Raw genomic sequence first — 24,910 nt, 5'->3', positions numbered from 1 at the left:
TCGCTGTTACATGAATTCCCCAGGCTAAAGCAACAATGGTGCCATCATTAAGCACAGTTCAGGAAAATGCCAGACTGATAAAGAAGACATGTCATTTGAATGCTCTGGGTTGATATTTGGACAAAGCTGTTTAAATCCGGCAAAGTACCCAGAACATTTGACTAAAGAAAAAAAAAAGAAGGTGGTTAAATACACTTATATTAGCGGTTAAAAGGATTTGCATTTGTTGAGCTTAGGGGCTTTAGAAAAATAATTTAGGGTTAAGAAGAGGGCTGATTCTCGTGTTTTCCTTTTAAGGCAAGCAAGACTTGCCCCGGCGGTATTAGTGTTTCCTTGTAATGTAGCACAACCCCTGGCATCTCAGAGTACCCTATAGCCAAAATGATCAAAAAGCATTTTAAGCATTTTAAGCATTTTAAAGAAGAAGTGGTATTGTAATAAAATGTAATAATATCTCCATAATGTCAGAGCAAGAGAAATAACAAGAACCACCAATAAGCAATGGGGTTATGAGCAAATTTGTGGCATTAACAGTAGCTCAAGGCACCAGATAGTCAGCATAAAGCAGAGTTGCAAAGTCTGTCAGTATCAGTTTGGTAAATGCAGGCAGATGTATAGTAGCTCTACAAAATGTTTTACAATGTGTTTCTAAGCCATCCATTCACAAACACTCACCAATGGCAGTGAGTCACCATGCCAGGCATTGTTCTGGCAACAGGAGCAGTGTCTGGTTCAGTTTCCTGCTCAATAACACCTCAGCATGTTTAGGGACCAGGGCTCGAACCCCTCCAACCCCGTGATTAGAGCCAATTGTCCGTGGCCGTACTGATGAAAATGTGTTTGATAGTTGTGTGGCTATGTGAACTACAATCCAATCTTCTGCTTCCATATTTTTGCTTTGCCTCAAATTTCACTGGAAAGGTGAAATACATTATAAAAGTGGAAAAATGTTAAGACAATGTTGAATTCATAGTAAAATATAAAATTTAGCATCATGTGATGCCGCTAGCTGACACATTTGTCTATGTAATTGTTGATTGTGACGGAAAAAATAAAGTCATGATACCAAGTCAAGATTTCTGCACATGTTAAAGCTGACCTGGATGACAAATGCATAGCTATTTATCTGGATTTTCCAATAAATATCATTTGGAAAATAAATTACACAAGGGAAGGAATAAACTGGTACCTCCTTCTTGTCCAAATAATCGTTTTGCAACAGCGTCTTACCTTCACTTTGATTATACAGCCAATCAGAAAAAGACATTTTCAGTTACCATTGGATACAAATCACTTTAATCAATTTATTCCACATATACGAGACATGGCTGATTTAATGGCAGATCAACTGTGTCTTGCATATGAGGAATACATTGATCTTCTGCAATTAGGGACTATTAGCGGATCATAGAGCTGAAAACTGATGAAAATGGTGACGGAAAAAGACCACATGCCTGTAGCATGTGATAGATAATCTTAATTAGCCCCAAAACTGAATCTCATTTGAAAAACATGACCAAAAACACTTACGGTACTCAAATAAATTTCCTAACATGGAGCTGTATGATGTACAAAACTGGCCGCTGTTAAATCATTTCATCAATTAATAGTGGACGGACTAAGCCCAAGGTCTTGAATACGATCTGATTGGTCCAACCGCAGAGCTCGTAATATTCAGCGCTCCCATATAAACCCGTGCAGACTTGACGTGCAATCTGTCATGCAAGTCAAAAGGATAGCGAGGAGTCCAGTGTAGAGCCACAGCTGACAGCCTACTCGCAGTAGCCTTCATTTGTTCTGTTTTTGCGCTGCAGAAGGTTTTTTTTTTTTTTCTTTTTTTTTTTTCGGGGCGCTTTTCTTATGAATTACACACAAAGCAGGAGGCGTCTCTTTGCGTTTAGTTGTGTTATCTGTGTTGACAGGACGATGCCTTTGAGAACCGGACTTTTTCTCCTGCTGGTGCTGAATGCATCAGCCTATGAAGTGGATCAAAACGAGTCCTATTCGCCCAGGAGAGCACGCTTTTCTGCCAATAGCCCTAGTAAGTAACACGCTGCTTCCATCTGCACATCTCAGAGTGCACTGCTTGCTTTCTTATTTTTTATTTACTTCTATCTATTTATTTATTTATTTTTTCAAATGCTCAGCCTAATCTATATAGAGATCTTTCCTTCTCATAAATGTGTTGGCCTATGCAGCCGTTTCTGTCTTAACGAGCGCGTTGATTCGCGGAGAAGGCTGCGGGATTAACGCTGTGGTTTTTGCCGGTGTCCTGCCGGCAACAGATGAGCATGGAGCTTGGTGCTGACACCTGAGAGTGCAGGCTGTGTCATGCTGTTAGTGTCTTTCTCTTGGCTTCCTCCTTCTGCTGCATCGGTTCCACTATTTAGCACTAAAGCGGATTGAGAGGCTTTAAACACGGCGTTTTCTGGATATCGCGGAGCATTCTGGAGCCTTGAAGTTAGAAGAAGTAGATCACAGCATTGTGCACCGTTGCACGAAGCAGAAAAAAGCAAAACTGCTTGTCACTGGGTTGTGTCTTTGGGATTAATAAATGCAACCTCTATTTTTCCGTTTCCTTATGTGTAAAGGGAAAAAGCCCAAATCTTTCTAATAACCACTAAGAAAAAAAAAGATCCGCCGCTGTACAGCATAAATCTGTTTGGCTTCATTCAAATGGTGAGTGTTAAAAAATATTAATATTGTTTGACTACAAAGGCACAGCTCAGTGATAAAAGGCAGTGGGTAACAGGGATGCTCTTCCCCTTCTGCAGGAATTGCTTCATCATCATCATAAGATTTGCAGCTCACTCTCTGTGTTTCCAGAGCAATCTCTAGTCCCTGGTGGCAGATAGACTTAATCTGACTGTGCAGGTCAACAAAAGGGCCCAGATTCAAAGCCCAAGAAGGCTCTGGGCTCCTCTGTGACATGTCTTAATGGTTATTACAAAGGTCTTCAGCCAGGCTGTTTGCCATCTTAGCAGATTCTGAGATCAAGGATAAAGAAACGGATTGTTTTAGACCTCTGTCTAGAAGTGTCAAGATTTAAGCCAGCTCCGGGTGTGTGCATGTGCGGCTAACATAATTTTTTCTAAATTTCTGGCACGTGGATCGAATGCTGCTGCAGCATGGCTGTGTCACAGCTCTGTCATAGAGATGGGGGTTGCTAGTGGGTTAATCATGACGTGAGCATGGCAGCATTTTGTGAACATTTAATTCAATATGTAGGTGTACATGGGATCGGTTCTGGAGGCAGAGTCCTCAAGATCAACTTGACAGCTATTTTGTGTAAAATAATTGAAGACAAAGATTGGTGACAGAGAGTGTGTGTGTGTGTGTGTGTGTGTGTGTGTGTGTGTGTGTGTGTGTGTGCGTGTGTGTGTGTGTGTGTGTGTTTGAGGGGTGCAACTGTATGTTTATGTGTGTCTACAGGCATGCCAACAATTTTCAGGAAACTCTTTGGTATTTCTGGCGCTGTTCATCCAAGCGCTGCTGAAAAGAACCAAACACTGGAATATAAGTTCCTGCCAAAAGAAAAGTGAAGTGGTGCCAAATAATGTCTGAGACTCTTTGAGTTGTAAGGTGTCCAATCTTCAGTCAAGTCACTGTTTGCCCCGAGTGACTGTCTGTCTGTGTTTTGTGAAGCACCAAAGTATGAAAATTCTCTTTTGTTCGCTGCATTTTCTCTTTTAGCTGAAACCCTGGCAACCCTTCAGTAATGAGCTTAGTGAGTGTGCAATGTTTCCCAGTGAACCCACTGTTGACTCCCCTGCTGATGGTTCATTCTCTGTGCCCACAGCAGATGTGGCACGCTGTCTCAGCAGTGCCCTCCAAGTTGGGTGCGGAGCCTTCGCCTGCCTGGAAAACTCAACTTGCGACACAGATGGCATGCATGACATCTGCAAGTCCTTCCTGTACAGTGCTGCTAAATTTGACACTCAGGTATATGCTTTCATTCTCTGTTGCTATGTGCACATGAGCTGTGGAGGATTATATGGGCGTATGTGTCAGGACAAGAGTGTGTAAAGCACTGCTGTTTTGTTTTTTCCTACAGGGTAAAGCGTTTGTGAAGGAGAGCCTTAAGTGCATTGCCAATGGCATCACCTCGAAGGCATTCCTCACCATCCGCCGCTGCTCCGCCTTTCAAAGAATGATATCCGAAGTCCAAGAGGAGTGTTACAGCAAGCTGGATATCTGCACGGTTGCCCGATCAAATCCAGATGCTATTGGTGAAGTGGCACAGCTGCCAAGTCACTTTCCCAACAGGTGAGATCGTCCTCTGCTGTATGTGCTTTACAAGTTTTCCCAAAACCAAGTTGAGGAAAAAACCTCTGTGAATTTCAGGCAAATAAGAGAGTGCAGCTTGTTTATGAGCAGCATAAGCAATGACTACACTTGTCTTGATTTGCATGTTTTGATTAGCATCAGCGTTTTGCATTCTTTCATGCAACAAAAGAAAATCAAACAGGAATGTCAACTTTGGATGGTTTCATTCCTATTGTTGTTGTAATACATATAGAATTGCAGTTTGGGAGTGGATACAAAAGGATAGAAGGGTGGAGCACGAAGCTTAGTAGGCCAGCGACTGGAGCCGGGATGGTTACGCCCATAGAGATGACATCAGGCCATCTAGAATGCGTGCATAGAAATGCTAATTTTGAACCATTACAGATTACGACGACATGCTTTCTTGCTGTGCTGCACATTTTGTCCTTTTTCCCTTTTAAGCCCCTGAAAAAAATGTAAAAATTCATTCTGTGATGCCTTTGTGGTCCAAGGTTTTATGGTAAGCTGCTACAGAGCCTGATGGACTGTGATGAGGACACGGTGGATCGCGTTAGGACCAGCATGGTGTCGCGGCTCGGCCCAGAGATGACCATGCTTATTCAGCTGCTGCAGAACAAGCCCTGCCCATCCACCGCTGTGGCTGCAGCTGCCGCCATCCCAACTGGAGCAGAGAGCCGTGGGAGCTGGCGGCTGTCCATGGGTCCCCATGTGTACAAGATCCAGCCTAATCTGCGAAACAGAGACTCTGCCAGTCATTTTGGCAAAAAGCGCTCCGCCAGCGACAGCTCCTAACTTCCACTTCCACTCACCCCCTCAAAACACCACAAAAGCTCCTCTATTCCCTAGAGGTGATACCAATCTATTCCTCTGCTAGACTGGAAGTTACAGAAATCCCACCTCTAGGGAATGCCGGACCACCCGTAGAGTCCATAGAGTCGATATCAGTTTGATTGTTGTTATATTATATATCCTACACTTTAGACTCGAAAGAACCCCATCTTCCATAGACTGTTTTCAAATGTGCCCGCTCACAGTTAGTGTTGAACAGGAGGCTGCTGCAATTGTGCGACGTGTTCCTGTTCGCTCCTCTTATCGTCCTTTAACAGAGATTAATTTGTAAGTCTTTTGACGACAAGCTAAAAAGGAAAAAAAAAGGAGATAAAAAAAGATTTTAAAAAAAGTGTTTCATGAATCTAGAGCACAAGCCAGTACTTTAAAAGTAAAAAGAAAAAAAAAATACAATTTCATAATCCTGATATTTGTTCATGAATAGGAAATCAGTAGTTTGGTTATTATTGGTTTATTTGTAGGAATGGGTAATTACTAGTAGACTTATCTAATATTTCTGCATTGAGATCAGTCGAATTGTGAGCATGAGATGTGGCAATGAGTTTCATAACTGTTTTTGACACTATCATAACACTTAAATGTACTGTATACTAAGTTACCAGAGACAGCCATAGCTAGCCCTCTAAAAGAGAGCGCTCATAATGGAGTGAGGTCTGTAGAGGTTTCATGCTAACCTTTGAGAGGTTACCTTAAACTGACCAAAAAACTTCAAACTGCCCTGAATGCTATTCATGAAATACCAAAATTGCGTATAGCTATAGCACTTATAGATTTTTTTTTTATTATTATTTCTGATGGCAGATGTAGCCATGGTCATGTGTTTTAAATCATTATCCTGCATGTAAGGATTGTTCAGGTCATGGCCAAGTCTATCAGAAGAAGTCCTTTTAGCATATCTTGTATCCAGACACTTGCAATGCATAAGACTGTTGAGCTCTATAGTATATCTAGTATGGGACCATGCTTAGTGAGATCTGTGTCCATGTTCTTAACTGAGTGCGAAGCAGTCGTGTGTGTGCGCAGTAGCTGATTAGCACGTTCACCGCTGAGACTGAGAGCAGAGTGTCTTCTCGGACTGATGAGCATCACTCTCTGAGGTGAATCATGTGACATGCACACTGGCTTCCAGGTCAAGATGGAGAATGACTATTTAAAGAGAAAAACAAAAGCCTTGTTGGAATGATATTTATTTTCCTACTATATTATTTAATGTTTTTTTTTATTTTAATGCATTATTGTAGTTTTAATTAATTTACAGATTTAAAGAGCAGTTCAGTCATGGCTCCTATTTGAACATGAGCTCTATGCCAAAAAAAAGTGAGCTGACACTCTGGTGACTGAATGGGACCCATGTCATGACTCTGTGCTGGCCATAGGGGAACAAGGTTGGTCATTCAGGTCAGGTGATCTACTTCGCGGAGGTTACACGGGACCACAGCAAAACATTAGCTTAGTTTTTTGACACAGTTTCTGGTTGTCGGTGCAGCTGCTAGATGCTCACGTGTGGTGCTGGGGAGTCGTGCACGTTATTGAATCTAAACCAGGTAAAACAAACATCAGCACCGGGGGGCCTGTTAGGGAAGCTTCTCGATGGTTCTGCACTTGCTTGCAGTGCTTTTCTTTGCGCGGAATGAAGGTGAGGCATAAATTTAACGAATATATGACACATAATCCGAGACATAACCTTTGATTTAGGTTGAGCCACATCTCTCACAGCAAAACTTTTGATCTATTTTTGCTAAGATTGGCCTTGTATTTAGCTAGAGTTAATGATTCGATGGGTAGCAAGGCGAAATATAAACATAGGCAGCGTTTATGTAATAGCGTAATGATTTTGGGTTACTTTGGACGCTCATGCTTTAGGCTGTAGCCAAGCAGTCGTGCATCCGTTAAGCAATTATCTTTCAAAAAGAAATTTCACAGCTTTGAGAGACCAAGACAATCATCCCAAACCAGTGCACGATCATAGAGCCACAGTCACTAAGAAGGGTCTTGATGCTGGTGTTTGCTTTTATAGATAGATGGTGGAACTTCAATAGGATAATCCATGGCTTAGTTTAGAGAATAAAAGTATGTTGTGTAAGTGAGTAAATATTTGTGCACATTGAAAATGCAGTATGGAGGTTTGAAGTTTGAACTAAGAATGGGTTGAGTTCACTACTATACAGGTTTATTTAGCAACTATCCCATTTTTAATCTTAAACCTCGCAATTCGGTCGTCTTGAAATTCTTTTACTCCCAAGTCGTGAGAAGTAATTGCCTTACATTTGACTTCAGTCAATAGAAAATGAGCTGGACCCAGTCCTGTTTAAAAAAAAATGCAGAGGATTACTAGTGAACCGAGTGACGCTCAGACCAGAAAAAGAGATGTTTTATTTTTCAGTGTCAATTTAATAGCTATGTTAAAATTCCAAACTATGCAATAGTCACACACAAAGGATTCACAGCAACACAGAAATTGACCTTTATTTCATTCAGTGCCAGCTGATGCTGTGTGAATCAAGCAGCAGCATGTGTGCTCTCATACTGCACTCACAGTGTGAAGGCGATGCTCCTCTATAATGCTTTATGGTTCTGTGTTTTACTTCTTTCAGATTTTATTTTACACTCGCATTCGTTTTGTTCTGTGAATCGTTTCTTTTGTGTCGTGTGGTGCAAACGGACAGCTGTTCTGAAGGAATCTCTTAGGAAGTTAAGAGCTATAGTCACACTGTAGTATATCCTAGCTTATATTTTCTGTTAAATATGCACTTTGCATCTTAACCACTATAAAGGGCATTGAAACATTCAGTACATGTGCAACTGAGACATATTTTATTTACGCAGCGAATGGAGATAAGTAGGAATATTTTGCATCCTGAAGGGTCAGGGCTTCTTCATGTGCTATTGATACATATGTCTATATCTTTGTTGTCCATGGGTAAATCCAAAACCCAACAGCTGCTGCTAAACTGTTACTAGCCTGATTGATGCTGTCTGGATGCCCCTCCACTCTGGCCGCTCTGATTTGTCAACGTGCAGTGAGCTCAGCATCGGTCCATATTTGCATTTAAACACACATTAATGTCTATCCATGTCTTCATATTTATCTCCTATGAACATTTTCCATGTCAAATATATTTGGCACGGGCAAATTGACTGTTTCCTCACCAAGTAAAATGTATTGGTAATTTTAGAGAATGTACCTGTATACTGAATGTCTCGTTCGACAAGGACAGGACCGAGATAGATGACCTGTGAAGGTTATTTGGGGAAAAAACAAACAACAACAACAAAAAAGAGAAGAAAAGCTTTTATTTTCTTTCTGTTTCAGAATTGAATTCAGGTATAGGGCGCTTAAGGTGGTACTGGAATATTGTTCAATTGACCCATGGTGAGTTTTGTGAAACTGTTTCTGTCAATGCTAGAGACGAAAATCTCCCTGACCTCTGGCACTTCGTGGTACTCTTTCCTCTCAAGACTTGAAATGCATAAATAAATGTTGTTGTGCTTAAACGAAATCGAAATGCTTCAGTGACTAGTAAAGTTTATTTTGTATTCATATATATATATACATATATATATATATATATATATACGACACTTATTTTAATATCAGATTCAAAAAGTTATTGCTAATTTAGGGAATTACTGAAGTTCCTGATACAGATGCTATGTAACGCATGATTGACCCTTGTGAATCACTTGCACTTTAAAATATACCCATATACATATATGCCCATACTGTGTATATGTTTGGGTTTTTCCTCTGTACTGAAAAGTCATGAAAGATACAAATGCATCAGTTGTCTGTCTTTTGCTGATCAGAAATAAAATATTTATCATATCTGGCATATGGTATGCAATATGTTGCTTTGCTCTTCTTTCACTCGTTCCGATCTTTTATAATATGCTGATTTAAAGTCCCTTAGGCTCGCATTTTTTTTCCCACCAGCTTGCCTAAAAATATTCACAAATGTCTCTTGACTTGACGCCTTCATTTTATCTACCGGCAAACTGCAACATGTGCAGTTTAATGATGGAAACTGAGGAGAGAATTTTCTCATTACATAAGCTTTGAGATGCATTTATGTTCAGACTATAAAAGATTTTAAACTACGACGACCTCCCAATTATCCAATCCAAAGTGTCAGTGTTGTGCTGGGTGTTTTTTTCTGCAACACTTTTGCTGATCCTTCTCATTACAATGCTTTTTATTAGACCGTAAACAGTGTTGCCCATTGCACCGCACACTGGAAAGACACTTAAAATGATATTAAGTTCACTGCACACTCCAGCTTTGTGATGGTGCAGTGCAGTCAGAGTGTGCAGCTACAACCTTTATCATGAAACTACGATTAGCACTGTGTTATGGCATGTATAGATTTTGATCTTCACACCAGTGCAAAAATAAGGGGCTTTGCAGGATTATGTCAGATTGTGGATCCTACGGTGCAAGTGGATGAGGGGGTGAAATGCAGTGAACTGCAAAATGAACTGCAGCAGTGGCAGCAGGTTAGAGTCAAGACAGATTATAGGTGAGCAGCAAGGCAGCAGGAACGGCAAAAATTGAACCTTATTTTCTGACTACCATACCTTTTCCTTTTAGCTCTGCTTTTCAGTCCAACTGTAGCACTTTAGCTGCTAAATGCTCACCACTACATTCACCGTCTAGATGTAAAATGTTTTCCATTTGCTGTCATTTGCTGTCAAACATCGGTTATATGAATGAACATTATGTAATAAAACTGTAAAGCTTGGCATGTGGGAGGCCTAGTCAACTTTATCTTTAAACCTCCTCTTGAACATCACTATGATATGCCTCCATTGAGAAAGGTGCATTGTCACAAGAGTGAGTCTAAATAAATGAACACAGGCCGCCTGTCGGGCACACCAGCTTTGCTTTATTTGTGTTTGTATAAGAGATGAAGAGGTAATCTAATATGGCTTTCTGCCACTGCCTAACCAGGCCTCATCTATAAAGGTTACACTATTAAAGATGATCTTTTAAACACAAGTAACCTGGAACACGCAGTGGTCGTGATTACTAGTGCCAGAGAATATAACGAAGCATCACGTCCCATTTGGTGATATCAGACTTTCGTATTAATCACTGTGGTAGCCTGTGATATTACTTTTCAGTGACTTCACATCTATGATCTGTCTTTGCCTGCGCAGTCTTTATGACTGTAAAAGGATCACAAGAGAATCCGGCTGACTTGCAAAGTAATTGCTTTACCAAACACCCTCAGTATGTGTGACAAATCCCGCAGGACCCGTGAAGGAAGCTGAAGGACGGAGCGAGCACCTCCTGATGAAAATGAACTTTCTTAAACTTCAGCACAAACAAGCTGAAACTGCACTGTTTGGTTTAAGAGCCTGAGGAAAAGAGGGGGCAGAACGTAAGAGGCTCCACGGACGCTAATCTCAGTCAGAGGGAGATATAATTTCATGCCTATTTAGAGAAGAGTCCTGAAGGGCTTTCTCATCAACCGCTCTCCAGTCTCGTGGATAGGTGATGCAGCAGCTCTGCACACAGATTCTATTATCTGCTTGAAAGAGACATCCAATCTCAACTCAATCAGTGGCTCTAATGCAAGCATGATGGACAGGAACACAACATAAATGAATTCTTCCATATGGTCTGCGTTTCACAGTCTGTCTACACAGCTGCAGTTATATATAGTGGGCAACTTTTGAAGGCAATTTGGATGGAATTACTGCTTTCAACACACAGGAACATCTTGTTGCCAGGAAACATTTGAACAGATTTTTGACCCTGCCTATTCACTTCATTGCCTGTTGCTTGGACTGCTGCCGAGTGTATCACCATCCTGACAATCCCAACCAGAATAATAATGAATAATGACGAAATTAGAATATCATTATGCAGATGCAATTCATACCATCTGCTTGTGTTTATTTTACCTCAATGTGGCTCCTTTTGAAAAGCAGTTGTGAAACAGCGCTACATTGCAAAATCCTTTCAGCTTTACAGTACATGCACGTCCGTAAAGAACATCAAATATCACAGCATCGCATGAATATAAGCCATAAATGCGTGCATTCCCTACAGCGCTGCATGGGGAGAATGACCCTGAAGGCATAAAAGACCACAGAGCCTCTGATACCAGCCTGCAGGCATGCAACAGACCCACCATTGTTTGTCATTGTTTTAACCTCTTGATTGAATTCTGAGGGAGCAAAGCAATGTATCCACAGTGCATGCAAAGTGTCAGCAATTTGATGGGACAAATGAACAATGCACTGTGGTTTGTGCGGTACGGCAATTACTTCTCCTCTCTCCCAGTGTGTTTTATATTCATTATGTTCTTCTCTTTCCCATGAAACTTGTGGCATATTCATCAGCAGTGTGACAAATTAGATGTGCAGTGAAATGGAGTATGACTGAGAGCAGTGGAAGATTAGATCCACTCCAATCTTACCCAGCAATCACTATCCCTTCATTTCTGTGGGGAAATACCCAAGGACGGGAAAGAAAATGAGATCAAATTTTTTTACTCAAGAAAGAGCTGGAGTGGCAGGGGAAAGAGATGAAACGGAGCGTTTTCCATTTGTGCCAAAGCGTCTCTCTCAAAGGATTTGTCTTAGAATCGAGTGCAGCTTATAGTTGTGACTGTGCTGATTGCAAAAAACTAAACATTTACTCAGTTGCACAGAAAACGCAGGTAGATGGGTAGATTTGTGCACCCATCTTTGCCTCAGCCAATCAAAGTGACGGGGCCAACTGAGCATCATATCCATGAGTGCAGCTGAAATGCTCTTGAACACTCTTAAATCTTGCTTTCTCTTGAAGGGCCTGGCTATTTTAACAGCTCTCCAGCTGAATGACGAACACTGGAAAACGCAGGCAGATTTAACTGGTATGGCTGAAGCCACCATTAGATATTGTATGACTTTTCTTGATGCTGGAGACTAACAGGATAGCTAACAAGATGAGATTAACATTAACACACTGCTGCTACTACTTCATTCTGAGATGATCCTGGTGTTGTAGACACAATACGTTTACTGCAGTTTTGCATATGAAATGTGAACTGAACATGACATGTGGATTCAAGAGATTGACAGCAAGAGTCATGTACTCTAGTTTATTGATCACAGAGTGCGGACAAAAGCATGTCTGAAATGAATACAGAGTGGCAGAGACATCTAGTGGACATAAGCAGGTCTCACAGATTTCTTTCTCCATTCAGGACACAAAATTTGAGCTGACTCCAGCTTTGCTGTGGTTAATTCAAAGGATTGACTGTTTTTCTACCTATAATGGATTTAAAATGATGATAAAAAAACAGTCTTTATCACTACCAGCCTACTGGGAATGTGACGTTGAATTTAAGTCAGTCTTAACCGTATAACACCAAGTGTATTGTATTTGAGTTTTTGAGACTTCTGTATTGTCAGTGGGATTTTTTTAACCCCTAACAGTTTGCAGTGAGCAATAAATTGCACAAAAAATGCTGGATGTAGCAAATATGAAACAAATTAAAAACAAATGCACCTTCCTTTGTTTTTCTAAAATTTGTCAGACGATTCAATAAACACTCCAGTTTAGGGAAATTTTCTGACAGCTATTTCAAGGTTCAGGCTTTACGGGGATAATGTAGAGAGGAAGTTAGTTCGTGAAGCATTTGGATTCCCATTTATCTGATCAAATCTATCAGAAGAGATGGAAGCTGATTCAAATGTTGGAAAGTGAATAACTTATTATTAATAACAGTAAAAGTAACTGAAACGTGAGTTTTCTTAGTTTTCAAAAATTACTTTTTATGTGAATTGTTTTCAAGAGCGCATGGATATTGTTGTAATAACTGACAAGATCCTCCACACTAATTCTCAAAGTTTTAATTACTCATTAGCAGGTTTGTTGGATTGCTGTTACATCTGGTATAAACTGTGCGGTGCTACAGTTGCTCAGTTAACTGAAGAAGAAATTCTCTTCCGCCTGACTGTGAGCCCAGTTTTCAGTCTATGGCTGTTATCGCCTACGACCAAGTTGCAGAAAAATGTGTCTCCTTTCAAATGATGCATTCCTTAAAGAGGTGTACATCTTTTCATCTGTAGGCATTTGAGTGACAGGAATGCAATAACTGCCTCATGGAGTATAATTCGATCAAGGATTTTCCTTTTAAATCCTTCTTTTGAACATATTTTTAACAAAACTAAACTAAAAATACTTTGGATTTTATAAGCCATATTGTGAGAGGAGCCATAAGCGGATTCAGAGACACATTGACTTGTTCCAGTAAAACGCAGAATGCCATCACTAACTGCTGCTTAACAGACAGAGGTGCAAGCAACTGACAACTGCCAAGCTGATGCGGGTGAGGAAAGTGTATCTCAGGATCTTTGTAATGAATGAGGGGTGAGTGGAACAGGAGATTGACAGATGGATTTGAGCTATGTCTCCAGTGATGGTGACGCTGATGTGATGTAGAGAGAGATGAGTGTGAGAGTGAAGCTCTCGATTTACTGGTCGATCTACATTTTCAGACTCACCTATGGCCATGGATGGGTGGACACACACACACACACACACACACACACACACACACACACACACACACACACATATATTGCCTTCTTCCTGGTTTGAAGGTCTTCCAAGTTCTCTATAATATTGATATCTGGTTGAAGAAGAGGGTTAAAAGGAGCCACTGAAGGTATAACTACAGTAGTATATTTTGGTCTTGGTGTCCTCCTCCATGTTGGGCTTCTGATTTACACCCACAGTGTTCTGTATATCCCTAAAAGAAGCACCTTCAGTAGGGGGTGTCACGGGCTTAACCCTCATGATGTCCCCCCGATTTCCATAAACCTGTGGTCCTCAGGGGACAAAAATGTCCTCACTTCATTTGAGTGTTTTTTAAAGTATAAAATATAAATTGTCAATCAATTCAGTGTTACACCTTAGTTTTACTTAAGACTAACACATTACCACAAATTTACCCTTCATTTTACAATTTAGGGGCACCGGACCTTGTTTCTCTGTTTTTCAAGGTTTTATTCATCTTTATTCCAACTCATTACATGACATTTTTCTATATTTTGGCATGGTAGGTACACTAGGGCATGGGTCTTAGTGAAGGCAAACTTTCATGAGAACAAAGGGGTGTCCATATTTGACACAGTTGCAGTTGCAGGCCAAGGGCACATGAAGTAAACAAGTTGTTACAGGTGATTGTTTTCTTTTGGAAACCTGCTGGAATGTTAGGGACAACTTGCGTGCCCTGACTGCAGGCCAGACAGTTTGCCATCGTACACTAGCATGTCCATGCACAGCTCGACCTGGCATCTCATACTGCCCATGTCTTTATCTCATAGTTCCCCGGTTTACTTGGGATGTTCTGTTGGAATGGACAGAGTCCTCTGAAGGGGACGTGGTGCTCATACACAGTCACATCAGTACCTGGATCTTACATCAACAGCAGGAAAAACACCCATTGTCCCATACACCTCAATAATTGTGTCATGAATGATGATCATCTATTGTGTCTTTATCATGAAATGATATCCTTTTTGCGATTCTATGATTAATCTTGCATCAGTCATGGTAGCATGAAAACTTCCCTACCAGACTCAGGATGTCATAAACTGGCCGTGGCGACTTTACTGGATGCACGGCAGTAAGAATCAACATACCCACATATGCCTACAGCTGCATTCGATCCATTTTTCTTCCTCACTTGTTGTCCCTCCTTGTTTGTCATTGCGTTGGCTGTAGAGCAGGTCATCTACTAACTGGATGTTGGTTCAATCTCTGTGTGCTCTAGTCTGGAGTTGTTACCAAGATGTCCTTGGGCAAGTTACTGAACCCCAACTTGGTCTCTGATGCATCCATGGGCATGTGAAAATTAAAACGCATAATACAAACATAATACATTGTGTATAATGCTTTCAGTACTCCAGTAGAAAAGCCACTGAAAGAGTATGGGACCTGGCATATGTGCTTAGACCATGGTAGATTGTCTTTCTCTGTGACGCATGAGAAAGTCATGCATCGTCTGTCACTGGGAAGGATAGAAGACCAGATCAATGTTTCCTCACATTACTGCAAATATTCCTCTGTCTCAGCTGACTCCTCTTTCTTGCTTGATCTTCATCATAATTGAAATGGAAGATGTGTAGTCCTCTGACACATCTTCTATTTCAGTTTCACATTCTGAAAATTCAAGAAACTTCAAAAAGCCCAGTCACTTTCTTTCCAAGCTCCTCAGACTACCATGTCCTGGATGCCTGAGAATTTACTTGAACATAGTTCAGATTCTTCATCACTTTCCTTCACTTCATAGCTTTCTTCCACTTCTGCAGGTGGGTGATGTGCCTTTTCAGAGAAAGGTTACCATGTGATCTAAATATTGGCAATATTCTCTTTATCTTCTAACCCTGGATCTTCCTGAACATTGATTATTCCTCCTCATTATACTAGAGGACAATATATGCATTGTTCTACTGGTCATTCCTTTCCACAACATGGTAAAAAGAAATTATCTCACAAGCCTCCATTGCAATGGAGGCTTGTGAGCATATTATTGTAGGTGTATGTATTATTGTAGGGTCTACCTTACAATATAAAGCACCTTGATGCAACTGTTGTTGTGATTTGGCGCTGTATAAATAAAATTGAATTAAATTGAATGTAGAGCACCTGCCTCCTCGTTGTGCTGCCTGTTGTTGTTGTTATGACCAGTGCTTGGCCCCACACATCAGTGATCCAAGATCAAAGATGTGTGAAAGCAGTATGGTGTGAAAATATGGCCCTTTGCAACACTTTGTACTTTGGGGACGTTTTTGGCCCCGAGGACAACAGGTGTTATAAAATCCAATAAAAACCCCATAAATAAATCAAATTACGTATTAGCATAGTACTAAATAACTTTGATAGCAAAAGATTTCTTTTGCTCTTCTACCGTTGCTCCATTGAAAGTGTGCTGACTGCATTTGTGTATGGTTCTCCAGCTGCACCATGGCACACAAAAAGGCACTTCAGAGGGTCATTAATGTGGCCCAAAAAACATCCTCTTCCCTCCCTGAAGGACCTGTACAGCACTCGCTGTCTTAAGAGGGCACGCAGCATCCTACAAGACTGCACACACCCAGGACACCGGGTGTTGAAGCTGCTGCCGTCTGGCAGGAGATTCAGGCTGCTGAGGTTGCGGACAAACAGACTCAAGGGCAGCTTTTACAGGGCAATAGCCCTAATCAATGCAATCAGCTGACCCGATTGGTTACCTTTGTGGACCTTTTTTTGGGGGGGGGGGGGGGGGGGCAATAATAACATCCATCCAGCCATCCATTCACTTTGGCTTATCCGTTTCAGGGTCGCTGGGGGGTGCTGGAGCCTATCCCAGCTGTCATAGGGCGAGAGACGGGGAACACCCTGGACAGGTTGCCAGTCGCAATAATAACAATAACAATAATAATAATAATAATGTACAATAAACATACACTCATTCTTTTATTTATTAAGTCATTCCTTTGCTCATACCTTTCTTGCACTTAAAAAAATCCACTTTAAGTTACTGTGTTGTGTTTTGTTGTGTTTAGTTGTGTTTAGTTGTGTTTAGTTGTGCGCAGTGCAGACGTGGGACAGTTTCCAATTTCGTTGTACTGTTGTACTAGGTATGAATGTGCAAGGACAATAAAGAGTTATCTTATCTTATCTTTTGTAGTTCATTCCATCTATCCATTGGTCTTTAACCAGTGACTTGAATACATCTACGAGTTTCGGCTTATTTCAGCTGTTCAACATATAAAATGCAGTAACTGGCAAATAGTGGATGTTTCTCCGTGGTAACCTTGAAATCACAGCACCCCCCACCCCTCCTCTCCACATTTAAAATCCCAGTTTACGGTGACCAACAGGAGCCAACAGGTGTCTCAGATTTTCTAAATAAGATTGCTCAGTTTCATACAGGAAATTTTTCTGTTGACCACAGTCTCTCTTTTTTTCAAAATAAAAGCCCTGGAATAATTATAGGAATTGAACAGAATTATTTAAACTCTTTCTTTTTCTCTGTAGTAGTTCCCAATTACTTAATGGATATCGTATATACCATATTTTCAAAAATAAAGCATATAGTATTTACTTATTTTCAGTGCTTTATTGTGCCAAGTCTGCTGTGGGTTTTTTGTTTTGTTTTTGTTTTTTGTTTTTTTCCAAACATTCAACCTTTAATAGCAAGCAACATTCAGGTCCAGCCTCAAAAAGGTGATTCTGTGCATCTGGCGGTAACTTTTTCAGTAGGAGAGACAGTAAAAACATACAAGAGACAATGTCTGGCTGTAGCAACAATTCCACCACAATTTCTACAGAAATTAGTTAACAGTTAATAAACTACCCAAGGTGATCTTTGGTGGAATAAAGATCTTGAGTGGCATCAGTAAACTGCTGTTTATTTCCCCCCTATAGATCACATTCATCCAGTTCAGTTTAAATCCACATTTTTCTTTCTTGGTACCAGTTTGAGTTTGAGTACCACTCCTCAAGAAGACGACTGCATGTCCGAACACTCAATGCATAGCCTAGAAAAGTTTGCTCAAATTTTTATCTTTAATCGAAATTCATCTAAATTCTGTTAATCCCAAAAATAGATACCAGATATGATCGGCAATTATAATAAAGTTTCCAAAGCTGACTACTACAAGTATATTATCCAAATCCCCTCTTTGTGAAAGTACAGCAAGTACTCACATCTCCAGTTGCATATAATCAGAACAGTGAGACAATTTTTTGCACACTGCTGCAAATGTAAATGTTATTTGCATGTCCCAGAAAATTAACCACGTATTATCGTCAGTAATGTTGCTCTGGTTGTTGGACTTTTCAAGCACAGAGAAACTGTGGTGGTGGCAGTCAGGCTGTGTGTAGTCATTTCAAGCAACTAGCGCACCCTGGTGCCTCTGATAGCCTTTTTCAATGTCAGCAATTTTCTGAGTGACCCTCAGTGTACGAAAATGATCTTATATGTTGTAACTACTGTATGAGTTTACATAGACTCTGCCTGAAAGACTCCTTCATTCCTGAATGGAAACATCAATGTAAGGCTGGTTTCAGTTTCACTCAGTGTAAGGACACCCCATCTCTTCTTTCAGCTGCTATCAACCTCCTATTTTGCTGTATGATGAATTAGGGGTATTTGTGGTAAACTGTACTGAGCTACCTTCTTATATTACAGTTAGAGGACATGTGGTGGAAGCAATGAGAAAGGCTTTGATTTTAAACACGAGCAGTCACAGAAACCCAGGGAGAGCATTGCTTCAAGCCTCTGGAGAAAACTGCAGCAGTAATTTACTCATCAAACTGGACACCCTGAAATACCCAAGGTGTTAAACAATTGAAAGTTGACATTGAGATTTTGCCCCTCTCTGCTTTTGAAGTTCAGGTTTCTTGGTTTGTCAGCTTGTTTGTCAGAATATCACCTGAAGCTGAGCACATTTTAAAAGTTCTTCTTACCTTTTCTGAAGAAACAAAAACAACACATTTCTTACTGAAAGAACAAATCCAACAAGTATGACATAAAACAAGGCAAGCAGCAAATCTCCGTGGCATGATGATCACTGACACATCTTGTGTGTAAAACAAGATATATCGCTTATTTTGTTTTGTCTTGTTTACTACACCTTTATTACATCTTTTAATGCCCCACTGTACACATGCTGCACAATGATGGAGTAAAAATCTATGAATATTAACTTTTGCACTGCAGGTAGTCAATAAGGTCTGTGAATGAATTAAACTTCCACACAGGACAGAATAATTCACGTTCATTATTCAAACATCTGACATAAGTGAGTCCCTTTAGGATTAAATAAATTAATGATTCGTTGTGGCTTAAGCTGCGATTTTATTGCGTTACATAAAACTATTTGAATTCTTTTCTCTATTGATTAGCTGACTTATTTTACTGGATCTGGAAGATTTTATACCAGACATGCCTAATAAGTAAGTCAGAATGAGTTAACTCCTAATCTGTTAGCTCAAAGCTCAAACATGTTGGCATATTGACTTTTAGAAAGTATACATTCATTTCTGTTGTGCAAATCTGGACCAGAGGAAACTGCGCAGGAGCGCACGTGAGGTGTTCCTTCTGTTGAAGAAAGCCCTTTAAAAACTTAAAAAACTGTCACAGATCAGCGCCCCACTGTGGCTCACTGACTCACGACTTTCCTCTGGACTGTGGGTGTTTTGTTGCCGTTTTATTAATTGTGTTACTTTTCATTTTGCTATATTTTCCTGGTTTCTTTTACTCATGAAAACTATCGAACTAAAAAAAACTATCAGGTTCTGAACAAATGTTTGTACCACATAAGTCTAAGTAACTAATCTAATAACTTCTCAGGAGCTTTTAGCACTTGTTTAAGAGAAAATATTTTAAGGGTGGTTTTAAAACTGGCGGACACACTTCAAAATGAATTAGCTCTTAACTTGCAAACACAGTCCTCTATTCATCCAGGTAAAGGTCTCAGTCAGGGTCCTGACCAGGAAGGCAGAGTTATCTTTGTTTTAACTCGCGGCACACAGCACCCTGATATGGCAAGCCCTGAAGACCATCGAGTTCTCTGTATTTGTGCTTTACAATTGAACATGTTCGTCTGTTAGAACCCCACTTGTTCTATAATATTAAAGGGCCCTCTAAATACTCTCAAAAGCACCCATCCCCGCAAATGCCCTCTAGGCTATATATCTGTGGCAGTGGACAGGCCGTGTCTATCCGTGTTCCTGTGTCTGTGGAAGCACGTCTCAGCCTTCAGTCAAGCATTGCAGGCTGGCGCCGCTGCCTCTCCACTTCCACAACATCAGGTGTAATGTTACTGTTTGTTGTGGCCTGAGAACACTAATAACATGGCTTGAAAACAATGTTGACGGTAAAGCTGGTCAACATCACCCGACATCACTCAACCCCCGAGGACCTGCACGCTGATTAAGCGGCTCAGCTCACAAAGAACGAGGACTGGCGAGACTCTGAATAAGTGCCTCCCATTTTAAAACAGAGTAATTAGGCTGCGATGGTTTCCCTTGATTGGCTATTATAGTTTTCCTATAGCAGCTTAACTTTATATAAATATCTATCTATCTATCTATCTATCTATCTATCTATCTATCTAAACAAAAAACAAAAAAGCGATTGCAGGTATTTAAACTGCTACAAATCATTTGCAGGTATATGTTCTGTCAATCATGTCTCAAACAGAGACGTTTTCAAACATTTCTGGAGAGATCCTAACAATAAAGATATTTTAACTGGGCAAAAAAGACCATGTTGATTGTCATATATAACACAGAAACAGAGAGATACTAGCAAAACAGCTCATTTTTTATTTTATATATAAGCCTTTCGTAAACCACGTTTACTGGAGCCTCATTTCCAGCTTGAACAAAGATATAACCGTAGTCATAAAAACCCGCATAGAAACATCGGCAATCACAATATTTTGTGCACAATGAACTAATTAGCGCATACTTTCCGCAACTCCAGGAGTTTTGCGGTAGGCCGTGTGCTTACTGATACATGCGCTCACCAAAAGTCTCATTTCTTAATTAAACTCGGGAATTGCACCTTTGTTTCGCAGGGAGAGAAGGGCGGACATGATGAAAGGTGTCTCTGTAAGGTGAGAAGGAAAGCTGGGGCTTCAGGGTACTGTGAGCAGGCTGTGGGTGTTGGTCATTTGGTCAAAAAGGGGATGATGTTGACTATCTACCTTGCTCATTAGCTTGGACCATTGAATGATTCAAATCAGGCCCTCACTCACCAGTCAGTTAACACATCTCTCTGGCTTCATCAGCAGCAGCTCGAGCTCATCGAGGATCAAATCTAAGCACTGAAATGGAAGGCATGCATCCCAGTTTGACGACCTCGACACCTTTTTCCGTGAAGGATATCTTGAGGATGGAGCACCACCACGACTATGAGCATGATTTTCTAACGGCTGACCAGGTTGTGCCCTTGCATCATCAGCACGTGCACGCTGCGCCCCAGAACAGAGACTTTTATGAATGCCACTCGGAGCCGCGCGCCTCGGAGATACTTGACAAACTCGATACTCACAACCCGGGAGCAGAAGAGGAGATACACGAGCAAGGTGAGGTGACAGGATGTACAACAAAGTAAGATTCAATTCAGGAGCCGCTGGTTGTGGATTTAGGGAGCTCCACAAAAACGCGATACCGGACGCGTTAATGAGACGGGGCCCGAATGAAACAGTTTCATTTTCCCTTTAGATCTTAGTCTGATAACCTAAACAGACCACAAGAATCTCACTGAACCAGTGAGAAATGTTTCCCTAAAGTAATCAGCACCTAAATTAATAAATTAAAAAAAAAATTCTGACAATTTTCTGCAAACTGCAGACTTCAAGATCAAAATGTGAGCTAAACAAATATTTTTAATGTTGTCAATGTTTGCAGTTTTGTAAATTTTGCCTTTAAAATCTCAGAAATAATCAAATTAGTTGTTTGTTTTTTTTTACTACAATTTTCCACTTCATTTAAGCTTTATTCTTAAAAGTGTTGCACATTTCGAACAATTACAAATGATTTGGCAAATTTTAGGCAGTAAACAGGTCATGGTGTCAGAATGTGACTGTGTTTTTGTTTTGTGGTGCAGAGATGAGCGGGTTCGACAGTCCATCTGATTGTGACAAACCCCCCCAGAGGCCCAGCGTGCGCAGGAAGCCCCGGGTCCTCTTCTCCCAGTCTCAAGTGTCCGAACTAGAGAGGCGTTTCAGACAGCAGCGCTACCTGTCCGCCCCGGAGAGAGAGCACCTGGCCCACGTGCTCCAGCTCACTTCCACCCAGGTGAAAATCTGGTTCCAGAACCGCAGGTACAAATGTAAACGTCAGAGGCAGGACAAATCTCTGGAGCTGGCGGGTTATCTGCCTGCACCCAGGAGGGTCGCGGTTCCCGTGCTGGTACGGGACGGGAAGCTGTGCGGTGCCGGTTCCCATTCAGCGCCTTATAATGTAACACTTGGACATTATAACCCCGCGCTTGGATACGGAAACAGCAGCATGTACGGCTGCAGTTATCACAGCGCGTCACCTTCTGCGGCACAGATGTCCAACAGCAAGCTAAACGATTTAACAGGAAACACCGAGACGCACTTCGGCCACGGGCCGTTTCAGGCCTCTCTACAGGGTATAAGAGGCTGGTGATAAAGGGACTAAACGGCTGTATAGCAGGAACCACTGAGACATTTCAGTATCAAATGTATATTGTATAGTTGGTGTGGGGTCGTATTGTAATTTTCCGTTGTTCAAAAAGTTTCTGATGAATCGATTATGAAGAATAAACGCTTTAATATTCAATTATACTTTTCTGTGTCTAGACGCAAATTCTGAATTAGGGCAATGCGGGGTTGGTTGGTGCACTTTTTGCTCTTGCTGATGTTTGGATTACTTTCAATAATGAGTCATGAATCGAACAAAAACTAATGAAGCATCAACGACACTCTGTGACAACCAGCCCTGTAACGGGGTTGGTTATCAGTGGGTTTCAGTAAAAAATGGTGATTAAAAAAAGCACAACTTTTTATTCTATGTAGATAAATATATCAATGTATCAAAGTTTAGAAATGAAATTTTAAACCGTTTTTCCATTTAAGCCATGAATCTGAACCAGTCACAGTTATTATTTATTATAGTTAATATTCTTCATTCTTACAGTGTTTTTATACAAAAACAACTGAGAATAAATGTCATATTTTTTCGAACTCATGTATCACTTTAAAAACGGGTTTTGCAACAGGTAAACTGAGCGAGTCAGCGCAAACACGATAAAAATGAACCACATTATTATCTTTCTGACTCTGAACTGCTCTCCATTATAAGTCTTGGTCATGCTCGATCGCCTAGATAAGGAAGGTTTCCAAAATCTCTCTTCTAAGGTTGCTAGTTTTAATGTGGGAACCCTTTACTGCAATCAGAATCACACGAGTCAAATGCGCACTCCTGGATCGCCTGAGATAATCTGTGTGAGATCAGTTTTGACAACAGCACACGGAAGCCTCATTGGTGCTAAGGACTGATTCCCAGTGTGATTTTTATGTGTAATATCTTTACTTAAAATTACTTGTATTTGTAAACAGACCTCATTGAGCAGGATTTACAAAAGGTCTATATATGCAATTTAAAAATCACCTGTTTTTCAAGCATCTTTATGACTGTGTCTTATTGCACCTATACATTATAACCAATCCGGTCCTTTTTGACCACGTAAAATATGTTTACAGAACTATTCAGAATCAGAATCAGAATCAGAAAGGGTTTATTGCCAGATGTTGAGGAGGTTTACAACATTAGGAAATTGCTGCGGTGCTTCAGTGCAACATACTGTCATAAAAATATAAAAATAAGAATAAGAATTAAAAGTGCTAAGTGGATAGATATATACATGATATATACATGAGTGCAGGTGGTGATCAGTGCCAAACATGGAATGATGCGGTGAACACAGCGTAGGGTCATGTGTTAGTGGTGGGAACAGTCATATGGTTATTGTTCATGTGTCCGACAGCAGAGGGGAAGAAACTGTTCTTATGGCGAGAGGTTCTGGTGCGAATGGACCGGAGCCTCCTGCCTGAGGGGAGCAGGTCAAACAGACTGTGACCAGGGTGAGAAGGGTCAGCTGAGATCCGAGCTGCACGCCGCAATGTCCTGGAGGTGTACAGGTCCTGCAAAGATGGGAGTCTGCAGCCAATCACCTTCTCAGCAGAGCGCACAACACGCTGCAGTCTCTATTGTTATATTTATTGCAATTTCTTCTTCTTGGCAAGATTACTCTTAGAGATTTTTTATGTCAACTTTTTATCTGGATAAATAAAGTTTTTAAAAGTCACTTTGCCAAAAACTGATTGCGGTTTTTTTGTGACAGGAATGTTGTTTGTGGCTCAAGGTGGCTTGATGTCATTCACTAGTGATACATTCGAGATATATTTCACATATTATATGGCAAAAGTTATTTATAGCAGTTTAAATACGACCAATCACTTTTTGGCAAACACAAAAATTCCAAATATTTTGATTTAGGTAAAAAACGGATTCAAATCAAAGTGATTACTTTTGGCTTTTCTTCATAAGTGTGCATTTTTAAAACGACTAATGTTGCGTGAGCTTTTCATAAAAATACAAATTCCACAAATTGACCGGTGCAAAACGATCGCGTGAAATACCCACAGTGCCCCATGCGTCCTCTACCTCTATGTAGTCTATAAACATGTGATGACTTCATATAAAGTGATCTTTAAAAATATCATTATATTGCTTTTGATCAAATTATTCCTTTTTTTATTTCTCCGTAGCTTTTGAGTGAAGCTTAATAAATAAAACAAAGGAGAAACTTTTTTGAAAATTATATAAATTTGTAAGACTTTGTCACCCAGTTTTCCAGGAGGAGCTCAAAAAACGACAGCATACCTTATTAGGAACCTTTAAGTGTAACTGGTTGTGGCGTTGTCGTTTGCCGGGTTTATCAAAGAGAGCCATCAAACAGCTAATGGATGAAGTGACATCTGACCTGACAGCGCTGCTCTATCAAAACTCAGCTCATTATTGCCCCATTCACAAATCCGCTGATAAGGCCGGAGAGCTTGTCCTGTCCCGGGGCTCTGCTTGGTAAACAAACCCGCAGACAGAGTGGCTCTTTAACTTCTTCAAACTTTCAATCAAGCGGGAAACAGTTCCAGTCTGACGTGTCGTGTATCGACGAGCCACAGGCAGGTGAGCGCCAATCAAACTTCAAAACACAGATTTCTGTAAAATAAAATTCAGTTATTT

The 24,910-nt window shown here is 40.6% G+C and overlaps 2 protein-coding genes across 3 annotated transcripts; both read left to right on the top strand.

Moving 5' to 3' along the window:
* The first annotated feature begins 1,732 nt into the window (after window positions 1-1,732).
* stc1 (stanniocalcin 1) lies at window positions 1,733-8,969 on the top strand. 2 transcript variants are annotated; one of them, XM_040019616.1, is made up of 4 exons: window positions 1,733-2,041; window positions 3,803-3,942; window positions 4,055-4,266; window positions 4,779-8,969. In XM_040019616.1, the coding sequence occupies exons 1-4, from the start codon at window positions 1,861-1,863 to the stop codon at window positions 5,077-5,079; spliced, it is 834 nt and encodes a 277-aa protein (XP_039875550.1). In that variant the 5' UTR covers window positions 1,733-1,860; the 3' UTR covers window positions 5,080-8,969. The 2 variants fall into 2 exon arrangements, with proteins under 2 accessions (XP_039875550.1, XP_039875549.1); XM_040019615.1 differs by having other exon boundaries at window positions 3,800-3,942.
* A 12,002-nt stretch (window positions 8,970-20,971) lies between these two features.
* On the top strand, window positions 20,972-22,457 carry nkx2.7 (NK2 transcription factor related 7). The gene is made up of 2 exons (XM_040019814.1): window positions 20,972-21,224; window positions 21,689-22,457. Exons 1-2 carry the CDS (start codon window positions 20,973-20,975, stop codon window positions 22,289-22,291), a joined length of 855 nt encoding a protein of 284 aa, XP_039875748.1. The 5' UTR covers window position 20,972; the 3' UTR covers window positions 22,292-22,457.
* Window positions 22,458-24,910: the final 2,453 nt, after the last annotated feature.

Source organism: Simochromis diagramma, unplaced genomic scaffold (assembly GCF_900408965.1).
Source record: "Simochromis diagramma unplaced genomic scaffold, fSimDia1.1 OVJJ01000822.1, whole genome shotgun sequence".
NCBI lineage: Eukaryota > Metazoa > Chordata > Actinopteri > Cichliformes > Cichlidae > Simochromis > Simochromis diagramma.
This window is presented reverse-complemented; position numbering and strand designations above follow the sequence as displayed.